Source organism: Dipodomys spectabilis, unplaced genomic scaffold (genome assembly GCF_019054845.1).
Source record: "Dipodomys spectabilis isolate Male_0828 unplaced genomic scaffold, ASM1905484v1 ptg000002l, whole genome shotgun sequence".
Classification (NCBI taxonomy): domain Eukaryota; kingdom Metazoa; phylum Chordata; class Mammalia; order Rodentia; family Heteromyidae; genus Dipodomys; species Dipodomys spectabilis.
The window spans coordinates 48,127,296-48,154,897 of NW_024870679.1; the positions used below are offsets into that span (position 1 = coordinate 48,127,296).

General features: G+C 44.3%; 1 protein-coding gene across 1 annotated transcript in view; it reads left to right on the forward strand.

Moving 5' to 3' along the window:
* Positions 1-2,922: 2,922 nt before the first annotated feature.
* Ctps1 (CTP synthase 1) overlaps positions 2,923-27,602 on the forward strand; it is a 29,636-nt gene continuing 4,956 nt past the window's right edge. The window contains exons 1-13 of the mRNA XM_042682064.1: positions 2,923-3,044; positions 7,064-7,242; positions 10,273-10,443; positions 13,019-13,119; positions 13,978-14,094; positions 15,732-15,815; positions 16,207-16,287; positions 19,579-19,730; positions 20,770-20,902; positions 21,878-21,966; positions 22,706-22,800; positions 23,355-23,417; positions 27,321-27,364. Of these exons, the coding sequence (XP_042537998.1) occupies positions 7,077-7,242; positions 10,273-10,443; positions 13,019-13,119; positions 13,978-14,094; positions 15,732-15,815; positions 16,207-16,287; positions 19,579-19,730; positions 20,770-20,902; positions 21,878-21,966; positions 22,706-22,800; positions 23,355-23,417; positions 27,321-27,364 (1,296 nt within the window). The 5' untranslated portion in view covers positions 2,923-3,044; positions 7,064-7,076. The remainder of the gene's footprint in view (positions 3,045-7,063; positions 7,243-10,272; positions 10,444-13,018; positions 13,120-13,977; positions 14,095-15,731; positions 15,816-16,206; positions 16,288-19,578; positions 19,731-20,769; positions 20,903-21,877; positions 21,967-22,705; positions 22,801-23,354; positions 23,418-27,320; positions 27,365-27,602) is intronic.

The window sequence follows — 27,602 nt, forward strand, 5'->3', positions numbered from 1 at the left end:
TCAGTGGTAGAGTGCTTGCTTTCCATGCAGGAGGCCCTGGGTTCCATTCCTCAGCACCACATAAAGCAGAAAAAGCTGGAAGTGGCGCTATGGCTCAAATGGTAGAGTGTTAGCCTTAAGCTGAAGAGCTGAGGGAAAGTGCCCAGGCCCAGCGTTCAAACAAACAAACAAAAAAAAGATAAGTAAAAGAGATTACAAAAAACAAAACAAAACAAAAAAACAAAACCAAAAAACCCAACCTATATATAATCAAGCATTGGTGGCTCACACCTATAATCCTAGCTACTCGGGAGGCTGAGATCTAGGATCTCAGTTTGAAGCCAGCCTGGGCAGGAAAGTCTGTGATACCCTTATCTCCAATAAACTACTCAGAAAAAGCGCTGTTGTTCAAGTGGCAGAGTGCTAGCCTTGAGTACAAAGAGGCTCAGGGTCAGCTCCCAGGCCAGGCAAAGAAAACAAAAACAAAACAACAAACCAAGGTGCCCCCCACCCTCCATAAAACCCAAAACACCCCAATATATAAAGCATATGAGATGCTAAATCTGGAAGAAGCCTTTTACTATGTCTTCCTTGTTACCTTTTTTTTTGTCCGTCATGGGGCTTGAACTCTGGGCCTGGGCGCTGTCCCTCAGCTCTTTAGCTCAAGGCAAGCGCTTGAGCGCTCTTCCACTTGAGCTACAGCGCCACTTCCGGTTTTCTGGTGGTTTATTGGAGATAGGAGTCTCACGGTCTCTCCTGCCCGGGCTGGCTTTGAACCGCGATCCTCAGATCTCAGCCCCTGAGTAGCTAGGATTACAGGCGTGAGCCACCAGCGCCCGGCATTTCCAGCTTTTTTTGAGTATGTGGTACTGAAGAACCGAACCCGGGGGCTTCATGCATGCTAGGTAAGCGCACTCTACCACTAGGCCACATTTCTAGCCCCATCTTGTTACCTTTTGAATTTGGTGCCAAATACATATTTATTATAAAGTAAGTTGATTTTAGAATAGCCTTGGTCTATGAGACATACAACACATTTATAAATCATTGTGGCCCCCACTTCTGCTCCATTTCTCACCTTAAGTGACCAAAAAGTGTCAGGGGTGACAATATATCAATATGAAAGAGAAAAAAATCAGTCTAGGAAGCGTTGGTGAGGGGATGGCAAGGTTTGGTGATGAATGAGAGGTAGCACAGAAAAAGCTGGATGTTTTCTTGGCAGGGCTTTTGTATGTGCTCAATGAAAAAAATATAGTTTATATTTCAGGACAGCCCAGAGGTGGGATGTTTGTCTCAGCCTCATCACTGGTCATATAGCAATATAATGATAGCATTTGCATTAAAGGGTGGTAGTAGGAATTAAATGTGGGAATCCTGCTTATTAAAAGATCAGAAGGCTGTACCTGATAAGGGAACTGAGGCAGGGAAAGGTTATGTAACTTCAAAGAGATTCTAATCTGGTGTGGAGGAGACAGACCACTGGTAATGTCAGCCCAGTGGTAAACCCCTTAGGGTCGGTTAGGCATTCAGTGTACTGAGGGACAGGACATGAACCCTGTCTCCTGGGAATAAAGCCTGAGATGGAGTTAGCGCATTAGTGGATGGCTGAGGAATGCTCCCAGGGAAGGCCTGTAAGGAAGGGGACGAGGCAGGGGGAAAAACAGACCAGTTGTTTCACTCAGAGCCTAGCAAACCATGACCTGTGGATCAAATTTGTAATTCTATAAGGAAGAGTTTTATTAGAACCCAGTCAGTTTCTTGTGATTAGCCATACTTTATATATCTGTGGCTACTTTTGTGCTTTGAGGGCAGAGTTAAAATGTTTATGGCCCCTTTCTGGAAGCATGCCAATGCTTGATCCCACACAGAACTATTGAGCATGAATAACATTGCAGATCACTGACCTGAGGTTCAGGAGCAAGGAACTGACTTTTCATGGATTTACTCCTGTAGTGTTTAGGGGGAAAATTAACTATGTGCATGTGTTTCTAATGAAACTGTCAAGGGGTGGCTCACATCTGTAATTCTAGCTACTTAGGAGGCTGAGATCTGAGGACTGTGGTTCAAAGCCAGCCCTGGTAGGAAAGCGCGTAAGGCACTTATCTCTGATAAACTACTCAGAAAAAGCTGGAAGTGGTGCTGTGTTCAAGAGGTAGAGTGTTAACTTTGAGCAGAAAAAGCTCAGGGACAGCTCCTAGGCTTTGAGTTCAAGCCCCAGGACTGGCAAAAAAAAAGTTTCTATGGCTTCTCACTATCTTCAAGAGAAAGAAAACCCTCGACTTAGTCTATAATTCTGCCAACATGTCCAGGATGCTTTTTCTTCACTCAGCCTGGCTGTTCTGGGCCTCAGCCTACACACAGACCTTTTCTTCTGCCTCCTTTCTTTTCCTGCCTCTCCCTCACCAACCTAATTTTTGCCAGTAAACTTCCACCTCGGCTTCAGTTAATTTCTCGGTGACTTCCTGAACCCATGACCCCAATAGCTCGGGTCAGTTCCCACCTGAAACGTATGAAAATACTGATGAAGTGGAACAGCGGATCCTGAGTCCAAGGACAGCGTCCCTTGGGGTCCAGCACAGTGTGCAGCTTAGAGTGGATGCCCTGGAAAGGTCGACTGGATGAAACTAGCCTTGTGACCCTCGTCCCCTCTCATGTGTAGGGAAAGGGAGGCAGACGGAGGAGGGGGGCGGCGCCCTGGGTGCAGAGGCCGGAGGGGGAGAGAGTTGTGGGAGGCTGGCCCGCTGACAGTCTCCAGGAAAGAAGACGCCCAGGAACTACAGGGGAAGGAGGCGAAGGCTGCCAGAAGCCTGAGAGGAAGCGAGGACCACCCGCTAGGCCCCAAACCGCGACCAGAGCAGCCACAACCAGCCTGGCAGGGGCGGCGCCCCACGCCTGCGCACTCGAACCCCGCCCCGCCCCGCCCTCTGCGTGCGCACCGCCTAGAGCCCGCCTCCCACAAAGACTGCGGGCGCACGCGGCCGGGCCGAGCACTGGCTACCGGGTGCTCACCGCGCGCGTGCTGGCCTGGATCCGGTGCTGACTCGAGGATCCGAAGCCCGCCTCAGGTAGGCTGACATCTGGGATCCCGGAGAAACCACTCTTCTGTGCTGGAGTCCGCGGCCAAAGCCGAACCCGACGCTTACGGCCCCGCCGCCGGGGTGACTGACGTCTCTCCCCGCCAATCAAGGGCTAAGGAGCCCGGCGTCCAGTCCAATGGGCTGCGTGCCTAACGGGAGTGGGGCGGGCAGTCCAGGCCCGCGAGGTGCCGGCTCCCGCGCGCGGGCCGCGTGGCTGGGCACTGCAGGGGAGAGGGGCTGACTTGGGTTGGGACAACCGCGGGGGTCGTGGGGCCGCCTGGTAGCGCCTGTCAGCCCCTCGTGGGCCGTAGCAGGAAGAGGGCCGCAGAGTCATGGAGCCCCCCTGAGCTTAGTCCTGGAAAAGCCTGGAGGCCGCCGCTGCATTTCTCTGCGCGGGCCCTCAGCCTTTGGGCTCCTGCCTGGAAGGGACTTCAGGGCCCCACACATCCCGCCCCAGTGGGGATGGGCTGGTGGCAGGTCGGTTCCCTCGGACCTCCAAAAGGAGGAGAGGGCCTGTGGATCGGTGGGCCCCGCGACATGGGCAATCCGGGTCTGCCCCTGTCTGGCTGGTGTGGGCATGTCGGCCTTCTCCAGTTCACCACGTCTGCATCTGTGGGCGTTCTTACGTCCACGATCATTGTAATTTTGAGTTCTCAACCGCCTTGTGACGTGCTCGGTGCGGACGTTCTTATCTCAGTTTCCTGCGATGTCAACCCCAGCGTCAGGCGGCTCAGGGGTCCAAAGTGAGGTCTCAGCACACTGGCGGTGGAACTGGAACTTGATCACACAACTTTGATTTTATTTTTTTTTTAAAGAAAACTCCCCGTCCCCTCCCCCCCCCCCCCCCATCTTTGGTGAATTTCTGATGCATTTTGATTTATAATACTTCTGGGCTTGGGACACCTTCAAAATAAAGTTCAGGTGGGGCATTCAAGTTTGCACTTGAGTTAGCTCCCTAGACCACCTATCTCTTCCCTCCTACCAACCCTTCCCACCTCTGTGTTTACATGCTTGTTCATTCTCTTCCTGTTTCTATGGGCAGTCAGCCTGCCCTTCAGAGCCCACAAGAAGTCAAGTCAGGAGCTTTTGGATCCTCCCCCACCCCGGCATGCTCTGTTCTCTGTTGGGTCCTAGTACTTTACCTAGATCTTGACACTGAAAGCTTTCTATTCTTTCTAGCCTTCATAGATCGTCTCCATCATCACTGAAATAGAGTTTTATAATGTTTTATCACTGGCAACTTTTTTGGTCACAGCATGTAACTCACATAGTAGGTAAGCCATAAATGACAGGGATGAACCCTCTCCCACTGGATTTTGGTGGCTGTTGGGATATTTCTTTCTCTCTCTTCCTTTTTTTTTTTTTGGTCGGACATGGAGCCTGAACTCTGGGCCTGAGTGCTGTCCCTCAGCTCAATGCTAGTGCTCTATCACTTGAGCCACAGTGCCACTTCTGCTGAGGAATGGAACCCAGGGCCTCATGCATGCAAGGCAAGCACTCTACCACTGAGCCACCTTCCCTGCCCTGTTGGGAAATTTCTTGACAGAAAAGTGTCTCCCCAAGAGAGTTCTACCCTTTTACAGTAAAACTGGGGCAAGTCAGGTACAAAGCAATTGAGGTGAGTCATCTGTTCTGAATCCACTCAAGGTGGCTGAGAGATTTTTAGAAGTGTTCAGTGAGACTAAAGTCAGGATATAGTTTCAATAAAGGGAATCTGGTTAAGACATACCTAAAGTTGTAGTGAAGTTTTTTTTTTTTTTAAATAATGGCAGTAGGAACCATTTGTCTCTGAGGTGACAGTAGTGTTTTTCCCCAAATAACAGTTACTTAGGGTCAAAACATCTGAAGAAGCTACATATAGTATATACCTTTTGGGAGATCACAGTCCATATTTAACTTACTAAGCCTCTCAAAGGTCTTGTACTAAAACCAAGTGACTTTGTTCAGTCAGCATTTCTTTGATTTATCTGTCCATAAAACCCTTTTTAGGAAACCCATGTGGCCTTTTGTAGAAACCAGAGCACATGTTTTTGAAATTACAGGGGAGGCTAGGAAGAGGCAGGCAGTGCTCCTTGCTGGAAGGGGGAACACATTTTGAGCATTCTTCTTGCCCAGTGTTCATTCCTGCTTTAGGGAGGAGGAATGAAGCCAGGGAATGCTTCAGGCAGAACTCCCTTTTCCTGGTTCCTTTCTTGTTTGTTTTTGTTATGATTTGGCTTCACAGAGAACATTCCTGGAGGAGGAAAATGGCCTCCCAGTGCTAAAGAGTGCCCCTTTCTCTTGCATCTTTATTTGGGCATATTTGGGTTTGCAGATCAGTTGATGTTTCTGTGCCTCTGACCTGAGGTGCAGTGGTGGCCCCTCCCTGATGAGAATATCATTGATCGCTTTCTGTCATTGCTTGTTTAAACCTGCCTCCTGATTACTGTCCTGTGTCTTCCTTTCCTTCTCTCTCTCTCCCTCCCTCCTTCCTTCTTTACCTCTCCCTCTTCTCTCTTCTCTCTTCCTCTCCTCCCCCCCCCCCCCTCTATGGGGCCTGGGGCTTGAATTCAAGGCTGGCTTGGGTACTGTTCCTGAGCTGCTTTTGCTCAAGACTAGAGATCTTCCACTTGAGCCACAGCTCTAATTCTGGTGTTTTGTTTTGTTTTGATAGTTTATTGGAGTAAGAGTCTCACAGACTTTCCTGCCTGGGTTGCCTTTGAACCCCTATCCTTAGGTCTCAGCCTCTGGTGTAGCTAGGATTACAGGCAGCAGCCATCTGTGCTAAGCTTCTTATTTCTGAAGTCTGTATCTTTTACTCCCTACCTTAACTGTTACTCTATGGGCTCAATCTAGTTGTCTCTGTCTTTAATTACTCTGCTTATTGTGAGCTTCTGACTGATTTATTGAGGTTCTTTTCCTCCTATGAGTAGTTCCTTCTTGGGTACCTGGAGAGATTACTGTCTAGAAGCTAATTGCTACTAAATAGCAGAGGGGAACAACATATTATTGGAGGAATTTTAGGTGTACCTGTAGCTCTTCATGTATGTTTACCTGTAACTTTTTTTTTTGGTCTGTTTTCTCTAATTAGAGGAACTGAGATTTCCCCATGCATACATTGTGGTTTAAGCCAGGGAATTGGAGTGGTTCTCCAAGATTGCTTTATTTTTTTGGTGCTAGTACTAAGGCTTGAACTCAGGGCTTGGGTGCTGTTCTTTAGCTTTTTCACTCAAGATAGATGCTCAACTACTTGAGTCGCAGTTCTACTTCTGGCATTTTGGTGATTAATTAGAGATAAGAGTTTCAGGGCTGGGTGGCTGGTGGCTCATGCCTGTAATCCTAGCTATTCAGGAGGCTGAGATCTGAGGATTGCGGTTCAAAGCCAGCCTGGGCAGGAAAGTTCGTGAAACTCATCTCCAATTAACCACCAGAAAACTGGAAGTGGCGCTGTGGCTTAAGTAGTAGAGTGCCTACCTTGAGCTGAAGAGCTGAGGGACAGCGCCCAGGCCCATAACTGACCCCCCCCCCCAAAAAAAAAAAAAAAAAAAAAAGAGTCTCAGGGACTTTCCTACCTGTGGTGGCTTTGAACTGTGATCCTTAGCGCTCAGCCTCCTGAGTAGTTAGGATTACAAGTGTGAGCTACCAAAGCCTAGATATAATTTTTTTCCCCCGTGTAGGGAACATAATAGAGTACCTGCCTGGTATCTCAGTATCTGGCTGTGATGTCAGCCAATAATTGGGACTTAGTGTTCTATCAGCCAGCTAGAGCTGTTTGATTCTTAAGGCCATTGTCAAAGCTTTATACAATGTCTGCATTATTTTGTAACAGTTGCTTTTCTCTTCATATTTGATTAATGCCATTCATTGGACCAATAAATGTCTTATGATCTTTAAATTTGATAAGAACCTTCTGTAGTCACTGCATGCACTGTAATGGCCTGTAATTGGCAGAGTCAGCATTGAACCCACTTATTTGATTTGTTGGGATACATTTTCTCTCTCTCTCTCTCTCTTTCTCTTTCTTTCAGGTCACAAAGGAAAATGAAGTACATTCTGGTTACTGGTGGAGTTATATCAGGAATTGGAAAAGGAGTTATTGCCAGCAGTGTGGGCACAATACTGAAATCATGTGGCTTACATGTAACTTCCATAAAAATTGACCCCTACATTAACATTGATGCAGGAACTTTTTCTCCTTATGAACACGGTAAGTGAACTCCCTGTCCCTTTCCCTTTTTCAAAGTCTCTTTTTCTTTAAGACTAGGTCTTCCTAGGTAGTCCAGGCTGGCCTCAAACTCTTGATCTTCCTGCCTTAGCCTCCCCAATGCTGGAATTACAGATGTGTGCCACTATGCCCAACTTTTTTCTTTCATTTTCTTAAATAATAATTATGTAGAATGACATATGCACTCATGGGTGTATGTTTTATTTATTTTCCATTCCTTGCATTTTAAAACAGTCCTTGTAGCAGAATGATACTGTTTATTTGCCTGAACACAAGGTAAGATTTTTTTTTTTCATGTTACTGGGTTTGAACTAAGGGCCTTGCACTTGTTAGGCTGGTGCTCTACCACTTGAGCAATGCCCCTCGTCCTTTTGCTTTATTTTATGTTTTGTTTTTGGTTGGTCATGGGGCTTGCACTCTAGGCCTGGGTGTGTCCCTTAGCTCTTCAGCTCAAGGCTAGTGCTCTATCATTTAAGCCACAATGACACTTTTGGTTTTCTGGTGGTTTATTAGAGATAATAAACTTTCTTGCCCAGGCTGGCTTTGAACCTCGATCCTCAGATCTCAGCCTCCTGAGTAGCTAGGATTATAGATGTGAGCCACTGGTGCCTGGCTTTTAAGCTTTATTTTTTGAGTAGGGTTTTGCTTTTGTGCCTAGGCTAGGTGGACCACAATCTTGTTTTTGCTTCTCACACAGCGGGGATAATTTAAGATAACTTGAGGCCTGAGCTGGCCTCAAACCATGATCTTCCCTATCTCTGCCTGCTTGAGTAGCTTGGATTATAGGTGTGAACTACTGCTTAGATAGAAACAAAAAATCTTAATACTTAGAGTCTAGGGGTTTTTATAATAGATTTTTTTTTCTTTTGGTAATAGCTGAAAATTTGTCAATTCTTTTCAAAAAAAGATAGCAAATATTTGAGAAAAGGGAATGTGTTTGTTCTTCATGATCCCATATTAGAAATTGTATGGGTGGAGAGTTGTGAAAGAGTGGATTTTGGCCCAGTTATTGCAAGCACCCTTCAAGAGCATGCTGACCAGCTTCAAGAAGCTGTGTGCTGCCTTTGGTAGAAGTGTCCAGGCAGAGGTCAAGGACCATTTTGTAGTGATTTAAGCAGCAAATCTAGATTTGGACATCTAAATTTGCTAAATTTGGAGTATCTGCAAGTTGGGAATTCTGTTTTACTACCAGAATCTGAATAGTACAAATGAGGATCTGAGGTAACTGAAAAGTGGAAACTGTAAGGGAGAGGAAAATAGCATTTTATTGCTGTTGTAACTGTGTTCCAACAATAGTTTTTACTGATGGTGTGACAAATGACTGTGCCCAAGTTATCTCAGAGTTATCTCAGATTCGTTGCTTAAATTTGTCCTTAAGTTGGGTGTCAGTGGCTTACACCTGTAATCCTAGCTACTCCGGAGGCTGAGATCTGAGGCTCAAAGCCAGTCTGAGCAGAAAAGTCCCCGTGAGACTCTTATCTCCAATTAACCACTCAAACCAGAAGTGGCCCTGTGACTCTAAGTGGTAGAGCACTAGCCTTGAGCAAAAAAGCTCAGGGCCCAGGCCCTGAGTTCAAGCACCATGACCTACAAAAAACAACAACAACAACAAAACGTAACTTGCAAGCTGAGTATAATGAGTAAGCCTGTAATCGCAGCACTTGGAAGGTGGTGATAGTTCCGAGGCCAGCCTGAATCCTCGCCCTCCAATTAATAAATTTTAAGAAAGAACTCCCTTTATACCTTTAAGTTTTTCTTTAAAAGTTTGTTGTTTTGTTTTTTGCTCATTACACATACACACACAAAAGTTCAAGCTTGAACTCAGGGCTTTGGCAGTGTCTCTTAGCTTTTTAGCTCAAGAGTTCCACTTCTACCTTTACAGGGATTAATGGGAGATGGGACTAGCTTTGAACCACAGTCCTCAGATTTCAGCCTTCTGAGTGACAGGATTATAGGTGTGAGCCATTGGTGCCTGGCTATACCTGTAACGTTCAAAGTTCTATGCTGTTATTCCTCCTCTGTAATGTTGTAAAAATCTGTAAGGACACAGAAGTGTCTACTGCAGAAATCCTGTAACAGTCTCAAGAAAAGGTCCCTATTTTGGAGGAATTGCTTCTTTTCCCCTTCACTACTGGGGAAAGAATCCAGGGCCTTGTGCCTGCTAGGCATGTGCTTCTTCTCCAGCCCTCAGAGGGAGATTGGATTTAAAGTTTTTGAGGAGAGGATGAGTTCTCTCTCTGATGGGGAGAATATCCTGATTTTGAGCTTATCCCTTGTGATGGTAGAAATGAGTCATTCTAGACAACATCACTGAAATGAAGTTGCAGGGAATGAATGTGGAACAGGCATTTCATAGTTCTGTTTACCTAAAGTGTTGCTCAGAAGCAGGGTTTTATAATCAACACTACCTTTCTATGCCTACATTATAGTTGTTTGGAATAGCACTGTGCTTCTGACATTATTCTACTCAGGAAGGAGACAGAGCTCTTTCTCTATCTTTCTATGCAGTGCTTTTATTCCCTTGAGGATTGGCATTCTTTCCCTTCATCCCATAGTATTTTATAACTTCCTGATAAACAGTGAACTTTAGCTGGAAGTATGAAGTTTCGATTTGGAGGATGTTTGGTCATTTTCTTTTCTTTCCTTTTTTTTTTTTTGCCAGTCCTGGGGCTTGAACTCAGGGCCTGGCCACTGTCCCTGAGCTTCCTTTGTATAAGGCTAGCACTCTTATCACTTGAGCCACAGCACCACTTCTGGCTTTTCTGTTTATGTGGTGCTGAGGAATCGAACCCAGGGTTTCATGCATGTTAGGCATTCTCTCTACCACTAAGCCACAATTCCCAGCCCTGGTTATTTTTCTTTTTCATGACATATTTAGCTTTGTAAAAATAGATTTCTCTGCTTTGTGTCAAATTAATGCAGACTTTGTTCTGGGTTGATGTTTATATTTCAGGACTTAGTTATACCATGGTAAACTTTGACTCACCTCTTTGTACTCACTGTTCACTGCAGGTGAAGTTTTTGTGCTGGATGATGGTGGTGAAGTTGACCTTGATCTGGGGAACTATGAGCGATTCCTTGATATCCGCCTCACCAAGGACAATAATCTGACCACGGGGAAGATATATCAGTATGTCATTAACAAGGAACGAAAAGGAGATTACTTGGGGAAAACTGTCCAAGGTAATACAAATTTATTTATCTTTCAGATTTAAAATCTTTTTTTTTTAAATTTTTTTATTTTATTTTATTTTTTTAATTTTAATTTTTATTTTTTGTGAACATACTGTACAGAGGGGTTACAATTACATGGGCAAGATAATGAGTACATTTCTTATCAAGCATTGCAGCCTCCTCCTTTGTTTACCCTTCACATCCCTTCCCAGCCTCTCCCCCCACCCCTTGCACCAAAGTTGTAAAGTTCGTTTTCGACATGACAACTTGTACTGCTCATAGTTGCAACGGGTCCACCTGTATCCTTAAACGACTTGTTTTTCCCCATCTCCTCCACAAATTATACCGACATCAAATATAGTGAAAGCAGGGGTCAGTAAAATCTTAAAATGTGCTTGGGTGGCCCATACCTATAATACTCTCTACTCTGGAGGCTGAGATGTGAGGATCAGAGGTTCTGCAGCCTGCCAGGAAAGAAGGTTTTTTGTTTTTTTTTTTTTGTGGTTGTGGAGCTACTCAGGGCCTGGGAGCTGACCCTGAGCTCTTTTGTTCAAGGCTAGCACTCTACCACTTGGAGCCATAGTTCTACTTCCAGTTTATGTGTGGTTAATTGGAAATAAGACTTTTCTGCCAAGGTTGTCTTTGAACCAAGATCCTCAGATCTCAGCCTCCTGAGTATAGCTAGGATTACAGAAGTGAGCCACTAGTGCCCAGCCAAAGAAGGTTCTTATTTCCAATTAACCAGCAAAAATGGTGGAATGGAGGTATGGCTCAAGGGGTAGAGTAACAGCCCTGAACCAAAAAGCCAAGCAAAAAAGCAAGGCCCTGAGTTTAAGCCCCAGCACTGCCCCATCTCCCCAACAAAAGACAAAAACAAGATGGAGGAAATAAATGGAATGAGGCAAGATATTTGAGCTGAGGAACCAGTCATGAAAAGGGGCCTCAGCAACACAGAGGCCACACAGGCCACAGATGCTTCAGTTGGTCAAGTGGAGGGAAGGCTTGTATAGTTGAGGCATAGTGGTCTAGGAGACAGTCAGAGAGGTTGGTTAGTTAGTCCTGCTGAACCATGCCAGAAGTTAGGATGTGGCTCTGCTGTGAAGCTCTAGAGAAGGTAAATACAGGAATCATGAATTCTGATTTGCAGTCTTGAAAGATCACTTTGACTGCTGTGTATGGATTAGACAATAAATCCTGTGTACCAGCTACTACTGTGCAAATCCAGATTACTGAAATTAAAATATTGTTGTTGGCCAGGCACTGGTGGCTCATGCCTGTAATCCTAGCTACTCAGGAGACTGAGATCTGAGGATCATGGTTCAGAGTCAGCCAGCGCAGGAAAACCTGTGAGACTCTTACCTCCAGTTAACCACCAGAAAACCAGAAGTGGAGCTGTGGCTCTAAGTGGTAGAGCCTTGAGCAAAAAGCTCAGGGACAGTGCTCAGGCCCTGAATTCAAGCCCCATGACCAACAAAAAAAAAGTCTTTGTTTCTTAGGAACTTGTAGTCTGAGCCTAACAACTATGAGTTTTGAGTGTTTGGCAGTAGTTGGCATTTATTGAGCTCTGGTATGCTAGGGTATTGGCAAACATTTTTACCACTTGATAAAGTAGGACCTGTTACCTCCACTTAGCAGATAGAGAAACTAGGCTTAAGAATAAGTAACCAGATGCTGCTGGCTCATGCCTGTAATCCTACCTATTCAAGAAGCTGAGATCTGAGAATTACAGTCTGAAGCCAGCCTAGGCAGGGGAATCTATGAGACTCTTTTTTTTTTTTTTTTTTGGGTCCGGTCGTTGGGCCTGAACTCTGGGCCTGGGCACTGTCCCTCAGCTCTTCAGCTCAAGGCTAGCACTCTACCACTTGAGCCACAGCACCACTTCCAGCTTTTTTTTTTCTGCTTATGTGGTGCTGAGGAATCGAACCCAGGGCCTCATGCATGCAAGGCAAGTGCTCTACCACTGAGCCACCTTCCCAGCCCTCTATGAGATTCATGTCTCCAATTAACCACCAAAAAGCAAGAAGTATAGAGGTGTGGCTGAAGTGGTAAAACACCAGCCTTGAGCGGAAAAAAAGCCAAGCAAGATTTTGATACCCTAAGTTCAAGCCCTAGTACTGGCACCAAAATAAAGGTAAGTAATTGGGACAGTGATTCAATGAACTGAGATTTGCATCTAGGCCCCAGATGCTATGCCCTGAAGGCTTGCCTATGCATCAGTGACTTGGAAACAGATCAGGCCAGGGTGCTGGAAAGGCACTCAGGTGTGATGTGCCCACCTCCAGCCTGGACTGTGAGTAGCAGTAGCAGTGTGGCCATGTGGTCTTTCATGTCTGTGTGCTTCAAGGTGGTTCAGGCGTCTCTCTCAACTTTGTTCCCTTCTATTGCTTCTGGCCACAATTTAGAAATCTGAGAGAAGGAAGTGTGACCCAGGTATTTGTTGAGGCCATTTAATGGATGCCTCCCAGGTATTTTTATGACCCAGTTGCTACTCTGTCTAGGTTGAGTGTAGCAGTTTAAAACCAAGTATACGTACCTCAGTGAATGCTGCCCAAAAGTAAGTTATAGTTTCTTCTCTCTCCTGCAGTTGTCCCTCACATCACAGATGCGATCCAAGAATGGGTGATGAGGCAGGCACTAATACCTGTGGATGAAGATGGTCTAGAGCCTCAAGTCTGTGTTATTGAGGTTTGTGTGATTTCCAAGTATGTGAACAGTTGCACTCATTCCTCTTCCTTAGTTGGCCATAATGCCTGGTGGGACCATCCCCCGATAAGCTCTTGACTTTTCTGTCTGTAGCATGCTTCTCATGGCAGAAGGGCATGGAGAAGGGCACACGGAGGAAAGCAGTTCTCATGCAGTTGATGCTCTTTTTCCAACATGTATGGATTCATTCAGCTCTGACTGCCAGCAGTAGTGACAAGACACATTTTCATCCTTCTCTTGGGGATGGCTGACCTTTGCTTTCTTGTCTTTACTGATTTTTACTTATTTTTTCTTTTTGAGATTGGGTCTTGCTGTGTAGCCTAGGCTATCCTGGAATTTGAGATCCTTTTTCCTCCTGAGTGTTGGAATTATAGTTGTGCATCACTATGCCTAGCCAGACCTTTGCTTTCCTCTTGGCAGAACAGTCATCCCTGAATGGGCTTCCTTTGTTTCCCTTTTCCTTTTCCTCTCTGCTGATCCCAGCTGCTGGATTTCAGTGTTCTTTCAAAATTGGAAAAATCGAAAGTTCCAGTAGTTTGTTTATAACTGATGCTTTTTAATAGGAAAAGTATAGTAAACTAAGGAGATAAGCCTAGATTTTTTTTCTTTGTGGCTCTTTCTCGTTGACCTTTCTCTTGAAATGCCATGGCAAGATCGTAAGAGAATTGTGAGCCTATCCAAAGAGTCATCTTCAGCCCAAAGAAGTGGCTAGTGACTGACATTCTTCGGGAGGGATGTGCATTGACAGTTACTGCTCACATAGTTGACACAGAGCAGATACGAGAGGAGGAAACAACCAGGGGAAGGTGCTTGACCTCTAACATGGTACTTCTGTTCTAGCTTGGTGGGACAGTGGGAGACATTGAGAGCATGCCCTTTATCGAGGCCTTCCGCCAGTTTCAGTTCAAGGTCAAGAGGGAGAACTTTTGCAATATCCACGTCAGTCTAGTTCCTCAGGTGAGGCATTTTGACTTAAGGTAAGTTTGACTTTGGGAGATGAGAGGTTGATTTTTTTTTTTTTTTGGTTGGTTGTGGGGCTTGAACTCTGGGCTTGGGCACTGTCCTTGCGCTCTTCAGCTCAAGGTGAGCACTCTACGGCTTGAGCCACGGAGCCACTTCTGGTTTTCTAGTGGTTTATTGGAGATAAAAGTCTCACAGACTTTCTTGCCTGGGCTGGCTTTTTGAACTGTGATCCTCAGATCTCAGCCTCCTGGGTAGCTAGGATTACAGGCATGAGCTACTGGCTTTGAGAAGTTGATTTTTTTTTTTTTTTGGTCTGGTCATGTGGCCTGAACTCTGGGCCTGGGCGCTGTCCCTCAGCTCTTCAGCTCAAGGCTAGCGCTCTACCACTTGAGCCACAGCGCCACTTCCAGCTTTTTTCCTTTTTGCTTATGTGGTGCTGGGGAATCGAACCCAGGGCCTCAGGCATGCACTCTACCACTGAGCCACCTTCCCAGCCCCGAGAAGTTGATTTTTATTTATTATCTAGTAATAGTACTTGTAGTTCAAACCGTAGTAAAACTTAGGAAAAAACAACATGAACAAAAAAATCCAGAAAGCACGTGCACAGGAAGCAACTGGCCTAGCAGGCCTGGGAATGCTAACTAATTTTGTAGTCTGGGAAGCAAAGAAGTTGCCCTTTTGGCTCTGCAGAACCTTCACAGGCTCAGGGTTAGTGCCACTAGGTAGTGGGGTGAGGGTAGGGCCTGCCATTGTAGTTGTTCTTTCAGAAGAGGTAGATCTGACTGACACACCCTTGCTAATGTGCACATTAGCCCTATGGAGGGTTTGGGACAAATGGCCCAACACTGGGAACAATTGAGGGCAGTGATGCTGAACTATAGACACATTATGCTGCGAAGACACCTTGCCTTCTTCTTCTTGGTTCTCAATGTGATCATAGCCAGGCTTGGTCCTTCCACATGAGAGATAAAAGTCTCCTTTGATGTATGACCAGCTTAGTGAAATGGACAGCACTGTAGTACCCACAGTGATCCTCCTCTTCCCCTCATACAGAGCTTCTAGTTTGCTTTGAAGTGGATTAAGGGAGATAAACTACATGTGTTAAACAAGAAACAAGTGCTCTTGAAGGGAACATAAGACAGGGAAGAATTCTTGGAGGTTAAGAATCGGGTAATAAAGGTGAAAACAAAGTTAAAGGAAGAAAGTTGAGGAAAGTAGGGCAGAGACCAAAGGACTGAAAGGAGGAGAGAAAAGGAGAACAAGAAAGAAAGAAAGGAAAGAAAGAAAGAGCTAATATCTGAACAATTGGATTTCCAGAAAATAAGAACCGAGACATGAGGGAGGAAGTGTTACCTGAACCCCTGGGGTCAGCAAACTGTGGCCTAGGGGCTGAGGCTACCTACTGCCTGTTTTAGTAAGATTTTATGGAAATAGAGCCACATCCACTTGTTGATGTGCTGTTTGTTTTGCCCCCACTATCCTGTTATAGAAAAATTAACCCTTCCTTTCCTTCCCTCCCTCCCTCCCTTGCTCCCTCCCTCCCTTGCTCCCTGCCTCCCTCCCTCCCTCCCTCCCTCCTTCCTTCCTTCCTTCCCTCCCTCATTTCCTCCTTCCTTCCTTTGGTACAATAGCCAAGTTCAACTGGGGAACAGAAGACAAAACCCACCCAGAACAGTGTTCGGGAACTTCGAGGGCTTGGACTTTCCCCAGACCTGGTAAGATTTTCTGATTGCTTGCTTTCATTGTGAAAGTTGAAGTCACACTTCATGACAGGAAGGACCTTAGTCTTCTAGCCAGGCTTTTATGCTGTTGATGGTAGAGAAAATAGATTTAGTGCTTTCCCCTTTTTGCTTCTGTAAAAACATTCAGAAACTGGGAAATGCATAGTTGGCTCCTGCAGGTCACTCACCCACTTCTTTAATTTGTATTGGCATCCATTTAGGGTCTTCCTCTGCTCTGATAATAGGTAATATTTTCATTGATTGTGTGCCTTATTCTGGGAGCTAGCATTTTTGTTCAGCTTCACAATATTAGGTCTATTTGTTTTAATTCAGTCAGGAAAAAGCCGAGTTTGGTAACCCTTCCTCTTATTTATTTTTACTGCAGGTCGTGTGCAGGTGCTCAAATCCTCTTGACACATCTGTGAAAGAGAAAATATCCATGTTCTGCCATGTGGAACCTGAACAAGTGAGTGGACATTTCCATCTCTGCTTCTAATTGTCCGAAGCCTCTTGACCACAATCAGTTTATGAGGCTTGCTGTTGTTAACTTGTAGTTAGCGTCACCCAGAACTGACCCCCATTGGCTCTATGAATGACCATCATCTACTTGTGGTTCCTTAAACATCTTTTGTGGTCATCTTTTGCCTCTCTGTGTTCCATTCCTTTTCTTTATGCTCTGTACAGACTAAATTTAATTCACCTAAAGCTCCACTCTAGTTCTGTTGCTCTTTTTTTTTTTTTTTTCTTTTTTTGACTAGGACCTTTTGCATTCTAGACAAGTACTTTGCCACTGAGCTACATTCTAAGTTTTTGGTGTTTTAGACAGGGTCTTGCTAAGTAGCCCAGGTTAACCTCATACTCAATGATCGTCTTGTCTCAGCCTCCTGAGTGCTCTGGCTCTGCTGTTGTACCTGCTAGTAATTTCTGTCAAGACTCTGCTCAGTTCCTGTGGCAGTGTTGCATTCGTTTTTTGTCAAGTCATTTTGTCTAGCTAGGACATAGTATCGTCTGACAAGCCTTATGTGTAGCCTCTTCAGCCCTCAGGACTCATCACTTCTCTGGACTTAGTGACACATGCTAGTTAGTGTGAGTCTAGATGTGTGTGTACAAATATGTGCATGGGCATGTATGCACGTATATGTGTGTTTCCCCTCACAGGCTGTGACAACTTCTGGAAGGAAAGGGCCATGGCATTCAACCTTATGTATCTGGTGTATAGGTTCTTGTACACTTTTTAATCTGTTTGTAATTTATTTATTTTTTTGTTGGTCATGGGGCTTGAACTCTGGGCCTGAGCGCTATCCCTCAGCTCCTCAGCTCAAGGCTAGCACTCTACCCCTTGAGCCACAGTGCCACTTCCAGTTTTCTGGTGGTTTATTGGAGATAAGAGTTTCATGGCTTTTCCTGCCTGGGCTGGCTTTGAACCACAATCTTCAAATCTCAGCCTCCTGAGTAGCTAGGATTATAGGTGTGAGCCACTGGCACCTGACTTGTTTGTAATTTATTAATAGAGGTAACTTATGGTGCGGAAAAATCCAAAACTTGGGAACCTGTAATGTATCTTAAGTGTGGTGCTTATTGTGGAAATTCTAGGGATGCCAACTTGGGATTGTGTATCAGTCATTGTATTAGTTACCTTTTGAACACCATAATAGTGAGGCAGCAACTTAGTAAAGAAAAAGGTTTAGAAAAGAAAAGAGATTTAGTTTTCTGTTTGGGAGGCTGCATGTCCACACAGCATAGGTCCAGGAAGGCCAATGACAGAGCATGTATGGAGGAAGGATCCAATCACCAGTGAGGAAGCAGAGAGAGGGTGGGGCCAGGTTGCTTGTGAGAATGCAAAGGTTCAAAAGAAAAATATCTTCATACCTTTTTGAGGGCAGAGCCCCCCAAGGGCTCAAGCTTTACAGGAGCTACAGCACCTTGCCATACTGCCATCCCTGGTCCAAAACTCCAATCATGTGATCCCTTGGGAATGCCAAACCATTTCAAACCATAGCTTGAAGCAGGCTAGAAGGGAAGTAGAAATTGAGGAGTTTTAGGACACAGTTAAGAAAAGTTTGTTTTACTACTGGACAGTTTGAGGATGAAGAGAGCCCAGCTGGTCTGGGGAGTGAACAGTGCAGTTGGTGGTTAAAGTAAGAGTAATCTACTTAAGAGGTTTTGAGGTCAATGGAGAGCAGTGTGAGAAACCATTGGCCTTGCCTTGGTGTGAAGAGAGCAGAAGGAAAGGCCTTGTTGCTTACCTGGATAGCCTACTTCTCCAAGATGGTTCAGGCCAGTGCAGGCCAGGGCCCTGGGGTGTGACTCCTGAGCCAGAAGTTCAGTTGAGCAGAGGGGTTCTGTTTCATACTGAAGTCATAGATGCACAGAAATTTTGTTTTCTCAACAGTCCTTTATTGTGTACTTTATTTTGCATATTTTCTAGCAAATGAAATCAATTCATTTCTGTAGCAGAGTTGCTTTTCACTAAAGGTATTCACTATTAAAAACGTGGCAAGTAGCTGGGTGCTGGTGGCTCATGCCTGTAATCCTAGCTACTCAGGAGGCTGAGATCTGAGGATTATGGTTCAAAGCCAGCTGGAGCAGGAAAGTCTGAGATTTATCTCCAATTAACCACCAGAAAATCAAAAGTGGAGCTGTGGCTTAACGTGGTAGAACACTAGCCTTAAGCAAAAAGAGCTCAGGGACAGAGTTGAGCCCTGAGTTCAAGACCCACAACAAAGTTTTGTAGTTTTAGATCTTGCATGATCTATTTTGAGTTTATAATTGTTTATAATGCAAGGTAAGATTGGAATTTATCTTTTTTATATATGAATATCTAGCCCCATTTCTTTAGGACTAGCCTATGGTGAGGTCTGTCTGTCTATCATCTATATCTGCGTGTATGTATTTCTTTGTGTGTATAGTGCTGGGGATTAAATCAATTCTTACAGTTTTTCTTTGATTTGTGATACTGGGGTTTGAACTTAGGGCTTTGTGCTCCCTAGGCAATTTACTTTACTACTTGAGCCATGGTATCAGCTCAATTTGCTTTTAGTTAGGATCTTGCATTTTTTGCTTGGATTGTGATCTGACTTACACCTACCACATAGCTGGTATAACAGATGCAGATACTGTGTCTACTCTTTATTGGGAAGGTAAGGGGCTAGATGAAGTTTTATTAACTCTTTGCCTGGGCTGGCCTTAAAGTGTGATATCCCCACAATATCTGCCTCCTGAGTAGCTGTGATTATAGGCATGCATCACTGTGATCCTGTCTCACTGCTGAGATTACAAGTTTGTATCACCACACCAATGCTTTCCTTTCTTTTTTTTTATTTTTGTATTTTTTTTAATTGTGAAAATACTGTACAGAGGGGTTACAATTACATGGGCAAGATAATAAGTACATTTCTTGTCAAGTATTGTAGCCTCCTCCTTTGTTTCCCCTTTCTATCCCTTCCCATCCTCCCCCCGCTCCCCCACCCAATCCTCCCCGCTCCCCCCCCCCAATGCTTTCCTTTCTTAGCCTCCTTCTGTCCCCTTCCTTCCTTCCTTCCTTTCTTCCTTGGCATTTGGTATCCATGTTCATAAAAGCCAATAATTTTCTAATCATTCTTCTTGAGTCAGCTTTGGCAATTCATCTTTTTCTAGAACATGACCTTTTTCTGTTTCCAAACTGAGAACTTTTTTTTTCAGTCACATTACTAGTAGGAGGCCATCGCCCGGTTTGTTCTTGTTAGAGCACTAATAATTGTTTTTGTTGTTTGAACAGGTGATCTGCGTCCATGATGTCTCATCCATATACCGGGTCCCCTTGTTGTTAGAAGAGCAAGGGGTTGTGGACTATTTCCTTCGGAGGCTGGATCTTCCTATTGAGAGGCAGCCACGGAAGATGCTGATGAAGTGGAAAGAGATGGCAGACAGGTCAGCCTCCCAGGAGCTGGCAGTGCCAGCCTTCTTGCTTTTTTGTCACAGTGCAGAGGATTAATTTATGCTGGAGCCCCTCAGGCCTTGAAAAGGCCTGTATGGTTAAAAAGTGCTCCGAGTGCTGGGGATGGATTCTGTTGCACAGCACAGATGAGGTTCTTGCAGGGCCTGGCCAGTTCCCAGTTTTCCAGGCAGTGAGTTCAATTACATACATTTGTCTGTTATCACACAGATAGCCAGCACACATGCATCCAGTGGCAGTTGGTCAGCCTGCATTCCTCAAACCCAGGTGAATGGCTGGTCTTGCCTGGAGTACTTCTAATTAGCTTTGCTGATTTCTGAGCTATGCTTGATAATACAGAAAAGAATCAGCAGGGAAGTTCTGCCACCATCTTCTCCTAAAGCTCTGTTGTTCTCTGATTCTGAGATCGTTCCTCAGAGCAAGGTATGGTTCACTGTGGTGACAGCAGTGTCACCATGACAGCAGAAGGGTGCATTTATTCCATTGCTTGGTGGCAGTTATTTTCATCTTGATGTTTTTCCCTTTTAGTCTTCATTTATGTGTATATTTTACATGAAGCTACCCAAGTGATCCACAGTTTTATTGCCCTCATTTTATAAAACATAATCATTTTGCTGTTACTAATTATACTTTACAATAGAAATTGGGTAGAGCTTTCTTTTGTAAATATTCCATAATTTCACTTTTCTTTTTAATCATATTAACTCTAGTGAATTGTCTGTTCATGTCTGTTGAGTTCCCCAGCCCCTTTGAGATTGAGATATTTTTAAAAACATTTCTGTGAGATTTTGAACCTGTCTCTTCACAAGGGTTTCTCAAATCTTACTTTCTTTACATGTCCTGCCCTGTTCTGAAGGTTGCTTCCTTTTGACCTGTTTGTACATAGCCTTCAAGTGATGTTCACTCCCACTGGATTCTTCCTAGGCATATTTTTCCTGTATAACAAAAGCCATTATGGTCTCATGAAGGTGTGTACATTCCAAATTGCTGAGTGTTTCTTGACTTGTTTGCTAGGTATGATCGCTTGCTGGAAACCTGCTCGATTGCCCTTGTGGGCAAATACACCAAGTTCTCGGACTCCTATGCCTCTGTCATTAAAGCTCTGGAGCATTCTGCATTGGCTATCAACCACAAGTTGGAAATCAAGGTAAAGGGAGTGATGCAGGTATAGCAAGAGGCAAACAGAAGTAGTTGGTGTTTTTGTGGATGATGCATGCATATCTGTTCTATGTTTTTGAAGCCCTGGATTTCTTTTTAGTGATAAGAAAGCTTGATGATTGGCTTTGGGCTCTGAGAAAACAGAAGTTTCTGGAAATAGCAAAGAAAAAGTGGCCAGAGTAGATACAGAGAGAAACCAAGTGCCTGGATCTGAATCCCAGTGCCCATGGGCCTGGCAGATAGAGGCATGTTGCCATTGAAAACCTTCCCTGTATCTGTTCTGCCTGGGTCATGACAGGCAGAGCTGAGCCCGTGGTGTGTTGGGACACAGCCTTGCCCATCTCTACAAGTGACAATAGAGTATCAAGTAGTAGGTCAGCAATTGGATTGTGGAGTAGCTATTCAATGAAAAACTACTCAGCAATAAAAAACCAACCAGATAAATGCAGTGTTGGATCTCAAAAACACATTGAGTAAACCAAGACAGACACACACCAAAAACTACATATTGTTTGGCTTTATTCATATGCGTTCTTGAAGACAAACTAAACTAAGAAGTCAGCCTCTGGGGTTGTCTGGAGTGGGAAGCAGAGAGGGAATTGCAGATTGGCAGATGGGGAGTTTTGGGATAGTGGTACTTTATCTTGATTGAGGTGGTGGTCATACCTTCATGTCTGTACATTGGACAAACCACGAAAGCATGCACTTAAAAAGGTTTTACCTTATTGTATGTGGATCATACTTCATACAGATGAAAATGGGGTAACATGGCATGGGGGGGAAGTTGAACGGAAGATACTTTGCAGTGGCTTAGCAGAGATAAGATTTTGAAGCTCGTTTTAAAGTTAAAATTTTAAATTATTATTAAATTTAAATATGTTATGACTTGGAAACCAAAATGGAGGGAGGTGGAACATTGGTAATGACACATAAAAGTCACCAGCTGCTTGTTGTCTCCCTGCAGTACATTGACTCCACAGACCTGGAACCCAGCACTCTGCAGGAGGAGCCGGTACGCTACCACGAAGCATGGCAGAAGCTCTGCAGTGCTCAGTAAGTATGGGTTCTGGCTATGGGTTTGTTGATATCATGGTCTTGTCTGCTAGTGCCAAGCAACCTATTTGTTAAATGTCTTTTCATTTTTACACAGATGACCTATTGTGTGACTTAAAAAACACAGCCTAAGAAGTGGCGCAGTGGCTCAAGTGGTAGAGCGCTAGCCTTGAGCTGAAGAGCTGAGGGACAGCGCTCAGGCCCAGAGTTCAAGCCCCACGACCAATCAAACCACCCCTCCCCCCAAAACACACACACACACACACACACACACACACACACACACACACACACACACACACACACACACACACACACACACACACACACACGTCTACCAATACTGTAAAATATAACTCAGGAGACTGAGATCTGGGGCAAGAAAGTCTATGAGACTCTTATCAACCTAAAAGCCAGAAATGGAGTTGTGGCTCTAAGAGGTGTAATGTTAGCCTTGAGCACAAAAGCTCAAGGACTGTGCCTAGACCCGGAGTTCAAGCCCCAGGACGGCAAAAAAAGAAAATTATGCACAAAGTACTTGTACCAAGTACAGTAGCACCATTATAGTCCTTATGTGCCCATATTCAGAGTTTCACTTAGCTAAGTTTGTAGTGTTACCACATGCAGCTCCTTGGCAATCTCCAAGTAACTCAGAGGAAACCAGTTATTCCACCATGGCTGCTTTGAGGTAACTATGGGCTGGGTAGAGCCCAATGCCTTGTGGTTTTCTCTCGTGCAGTGGAATACTGGTTCCGGGAGGATTTGGTGTTCGAGGGACAGAAGGAAAAATCCAAGCAATTGCCTGGGCTCGGAAACAGAAAAAGCCTTTTTTGGGTAAGGTGCTTTACCATGCCCTCCTTACTCTGTGGAGGAAGGAGGAAGAGAAGGTGCCCCAGAGGACAGAGGTGGGGCCAGAGTATAGGGAAACTAAGTTACAGACACAGTACCTCGACTCACATGCTGTCTGTTGAATGAGAATGGAAAGCCTCTAAGGTTCTCTTGGGGAGAAATGTAGGCTGTTTAAATGGAGTTGATGAGCACATGTAGATAGCTTAGAATTGTAGGAGAATGAACTATCAATTAGGAATTTACAGAACTATGAGATGGAGTTTAGTTAATTTCCAGTTTCATCAATTGTAAATGAGAATTGAATGAGTGAAGGTAAGGAAAGCTGAATTTTAAAGTACTGGGTGGAATACTGCCTTTTTCTCAGGCTGACTATAGAACCTAGAATCTTCATGGACAGTTAAATCAGACAGCTAGCACAGGAGCCAGGGGGTGCTTGTGCATGTGGGAAATGACCTTGCATGACACAGTCCTTGGCAGCCTAGGGGTGTGCGTGTGGGAACTGCTTCTCTCAGTTTCATTTGCTTTTCCCTGTTTGGAAGGTGTGTGCTTAGGAATGCAGTTGGCTGTGGTTGAATTTTCAAGAAATGTGCTGGGATGGCAAGGTAAGTGCGTTTGGACACTTGATTCTGGTGTAACTACTCCCAAGTGGCTGAAATGGTGTGGCATGTTGGTGGTTGGGAGCAGGGCTGCCTCGCCCACCAAAGTGCCACAAGCTCCTCCACACAGCTGAGCCAGCTGTCCTTTGGCTCCTGCAGCTCCTGCAGCTCCTGTTGTTGAAATTCTCTGACTGCTGTGGCTGCCATTCACAGGGTGCCCAGCAGGAAGCCCCTGGCCTACCAGGCCTGCATAGTAGTTAGAAACAGACTCTGGGGCTGAAAGAAGAACCTGGACTTTAGTTCTGTCTTTATCTCTTAGGATGCTGATTTCAGGCAACTTGCCTAGCTTTCCTGGGGCTTTGATTCTTCTGTAGATTGGGAGAAAAAATATGGGACCTACTTCCCAGTTAAAAAATTGGTGAAATAATGCATGCACACCATCCCTAGCAGTGTGGGCAAATTGGAAATGCTCAAACATCAGATCTATCTACGAACTGTAGATCACTGCAGTGACCACCCGAAAACTCACTGGCTTTAATAGCCTTGGCTGTTCACCTCTCAATGTTCTCTGGATGATTCCGCTGGATGTTTTCAGTACAGGACAAAAAGGTTATTTGTACTGAAATCATTTACTTACTTTCTGACATAGCAGTTTAGAGCAGGGCAGCATATGAGATGCTGAGAGTAAAAGTAGAAGTCCAAGCACAACTCCTCACAGCTATAATCCCAGAACTTGGGAGGTGGAGACTCGTTTCAGGTGAGCACTCAAAAAAAAAGTTAGCAAGGCTCTTTCTCAAAGAATACACTGGGCCAACATTTTGGTATATGCCTGTGGCTCCAGCTGTGCAGGAAGCAGGGTTAAGGTGATCACAGTCTGAGGTCATTACTGGGAAAAATGTACAAGAGTCTATCTGAAAACTAAAGCTTAAAAAGGTTGGGGGCATGGCTCAAGGGTGAGGCCTTGAGTTGAAACAGTAGTACTCCCCCCCAAAATCAAATATGATTGTAAGAATGTAAGAACTGTTGTAATGAACACATCTAAATAATTTTTTAAATAATTTTTTATTGAGATTAACTAATTACATAAATTTCACAGTATTGTGAGATAGGGATACTTAAGTCAGATACATTTTAACCTTCACAAGGCAAATTGTCGTTATCATGGTCTATAATGTTTGTGAATTCTATGAGCTTTGACAATACAACTTTTTAGATTACAATTTTTAGATCCATTCATCTGTAGTAGGGCATCTGAGTTGTTTCCATATCTTGGCTATTGTGAACAGTACTACAATGAACATGAAGGTGCTGTGTCCTGTATCTTGGTTCCTGTTGCTCAGGGTAGTTACCTAGGAGTGGTATGGCTGGGTCATAGGAGAGGTTTAGCTTTCTGAGGTACCTCCAGACTGCTCTCCAAAGTGGTTATATAAGTGTACATTCCCACCAGCAGTGTAATAGGGTTCCTTTTTCTCCACATCATTTGTCATTAGCTGAATTTAGGATGTAGGCCATTCTGACCCGGGTAAGGTTGTATCTAAGGGTTGTTTTTATTTACATTTCCTTTACATCCAGGGATGATGAACATTTCCTCATGTGTTTCTTTGCCATTTTTATCTCTTCTTCTGAGAAGTCTCTCTTTAGCTCCCTTGCTAATGATTGGTTTGTTAGATTTGGGAGAGATTAGTTTCTTAAGTTCCCTGTATATAATGAATATTAGGACCTTGTCTGATATATTGCTGGTAAATATTTTTTCCCAGTTAGTTGGCTGTTTTTCTAGTTTGGTAGCTATGTCTTTAGCTGTGCAGAAACTTTTAATTTTAAGGTAGTCCCATTTGTTGAGTCTCTCTCTAATTTTTGTGACCCTGGGACTCTGTTCAGGAAGTTCTTGCCTGTGTCTGTAAGTTCAAGTGTCTCTGCTACTCTGTCTGCAGTAGTTTCAGTTCCAAGTTTGATGTTAAGGTTTTTAATCCATTTTGAGTTGATATTAGTGCATGGTGAAAGGCTAGGGTCCACTTTTAGTTTTCTGCATGTGGCCGCCCAGTTTTCCCAGCACCAATAGTTAAAGAAGTTATGCTTCTTCTACTGTATGTCTTTGGCTCCTTTGTCAAATACCAGCTGACTATAGGTATGTGATTTAATTTCTAGATCTTCTAATCTGTTCCGTTGGTCTTCGGGCCTGTTTTTGTGCCAATAGCAAGCTGTCTTTGTTATGGCTCTATAGTAGAGCTTAAAATCTGGTATCGTGATCCCTCCTGCGGTATTTCTTTTGCCTAGAATTGCTTTGGCTATTTAGGTCTTTTGTTCCATATGAATTTTTGGATTGTTTTCTCTATTCAGTAAAGAAAGACATTGGGATTTTGATGGTTATTGCACTGAATTTGTATATCATTTTTGGCAGTATGGACATTTTCACTATATATTCTGCTTATCCAGGAACATGGAAGGTCTTTCCATTTCCTGGTGTTCTCTGTGATTTCTTTCTTTAGGCTTTTATAGTTTTCATTAAGTAGTTCCTTTACATTTTTGGTTAGGTTAATTCCTAGATATTTTTTTTTTTGAGGTTATTGTGAATGGGGTTTTTCCCTTGATTTCCCTCTCTGCTTGTACATTGTTGGTGTACAAAAAGGCAAATGATTTTTGTGGGTTGATTTTGTATCCTTCTACTTTGCCAAATCTCTAGGAGTTTGGGGGTGGAGTTTTGGGGGTCGTTATGGTATAATATGTCATCTGCAAATAGGGATGGTTGAATTTCTCCCTTCCCTATGGGGATCCCTTTACTGTCCTTTCTTGCTCTAGCTAAGATTCCAGAACTATATTGAAGAGGCATGGAGAGAGTGAGCATCCTTTCCTTTGGTTGTAGTTTTTCCCTGTTTAGTATAATATTGGCTATTGGTCTGTTGTATATGGCTTTTATTGTTTTAAGGAATGTTCCTTCTATTCCTATTTTCTCCTGAGCTTTTTAACATGAATGGATGTTGTATTTTATCAAAAAGCCTTTTCCACGTCAATGGAGATAATCATGCCACCTAGTCCTGAGATGATTGTGGGCTGGGCCGGGTGGTGGTGGGTCTGAGTTTCATGGTCTGTGTCTCTGGTTATTCAGTCCGGGTCTGGCACTGTGTGCATTTTCTGTGCTGGCATTCTATGGACTGCTATGGCTTTGGGGTCCCTGGCGACTGCAGGACAGGTCGCTTTGTCGGTTTGGCACAGAGTCATGCTGCCAGCGAGGGGTGGGGGAAGGGTCTTCGTGCAGTTTCTGAGCTCCAAGATTTCTGTCTCTGTTTACCCTTTCTGGGTCCGGCGCGAGTACCTTGGGAGTCTTCTGTGGTGGTGGTCTACAGACCACTGGCTCTCAATAATTGGTTTTGATTTCTCAATTTTGTACAGCTTAACTTCCCAGAAAGTTAAAGGCTTCATGGAAAAAATTCACCTGTTTGTATTGAATATTGGATATTTTAAAATGCTGTGTCTAGCTTGTGTGTGCGTGTGCGCGCGTGTGCGCGTGCGCGTGTGCGCGTGCGCGTGTGCGCGCGCGCATGTACTGCTGGTCCTGGGGCTTGAACTCAGGGCCTGGGTGCTATCCCAGTTTTTGTGCTCAATGCTAGTACTCTTACCACTTAAGTCACAGCTCCACTTCTGGGTTTTGTTTTTTATTTAATGGTTAATTGGAAATAAGTTTCATAGACTTTCTTGCCCAAGGCTGGCTGTGAACTGTGATCCTTGGATCTCAGCCTTCTGAGTAGCTAGGATTACCAGCATGACCCACTGATGCCTAGCTTGTTCCCTAGTTATTATGGTCTTTGACCTTAAACTGGGGGAAATCATGAGTCAGTGCTTAGCAATGAAGCTACTACAAGTAATCAGTTTTGTTTTAACTATTTTCATAACTCCAATACTTTACTTTTTCAGATGCCAATTCTACAGAGTTTGACCCTAAGACCAGTCATCCTGTGGTGAGTCAAGTGTTTGAATCTCCCAGAACTCAAAAGGAGTAGAAGGGCATTCATGACATAGTTGATGGCAGAGACAGGCTGTGAGGCCATGTGGCTGCCTCCTGAAGAATGTTCCCTTTGGGAGTACTCTGACACTGTGTCTAAGACCTAACAGATAAGAACATTGAATTTTCACCATTAGTCTTCATTCCTTACTCATCTTTCCCACAGGTGCAGCCACCTAGAGGGGATCTTGATC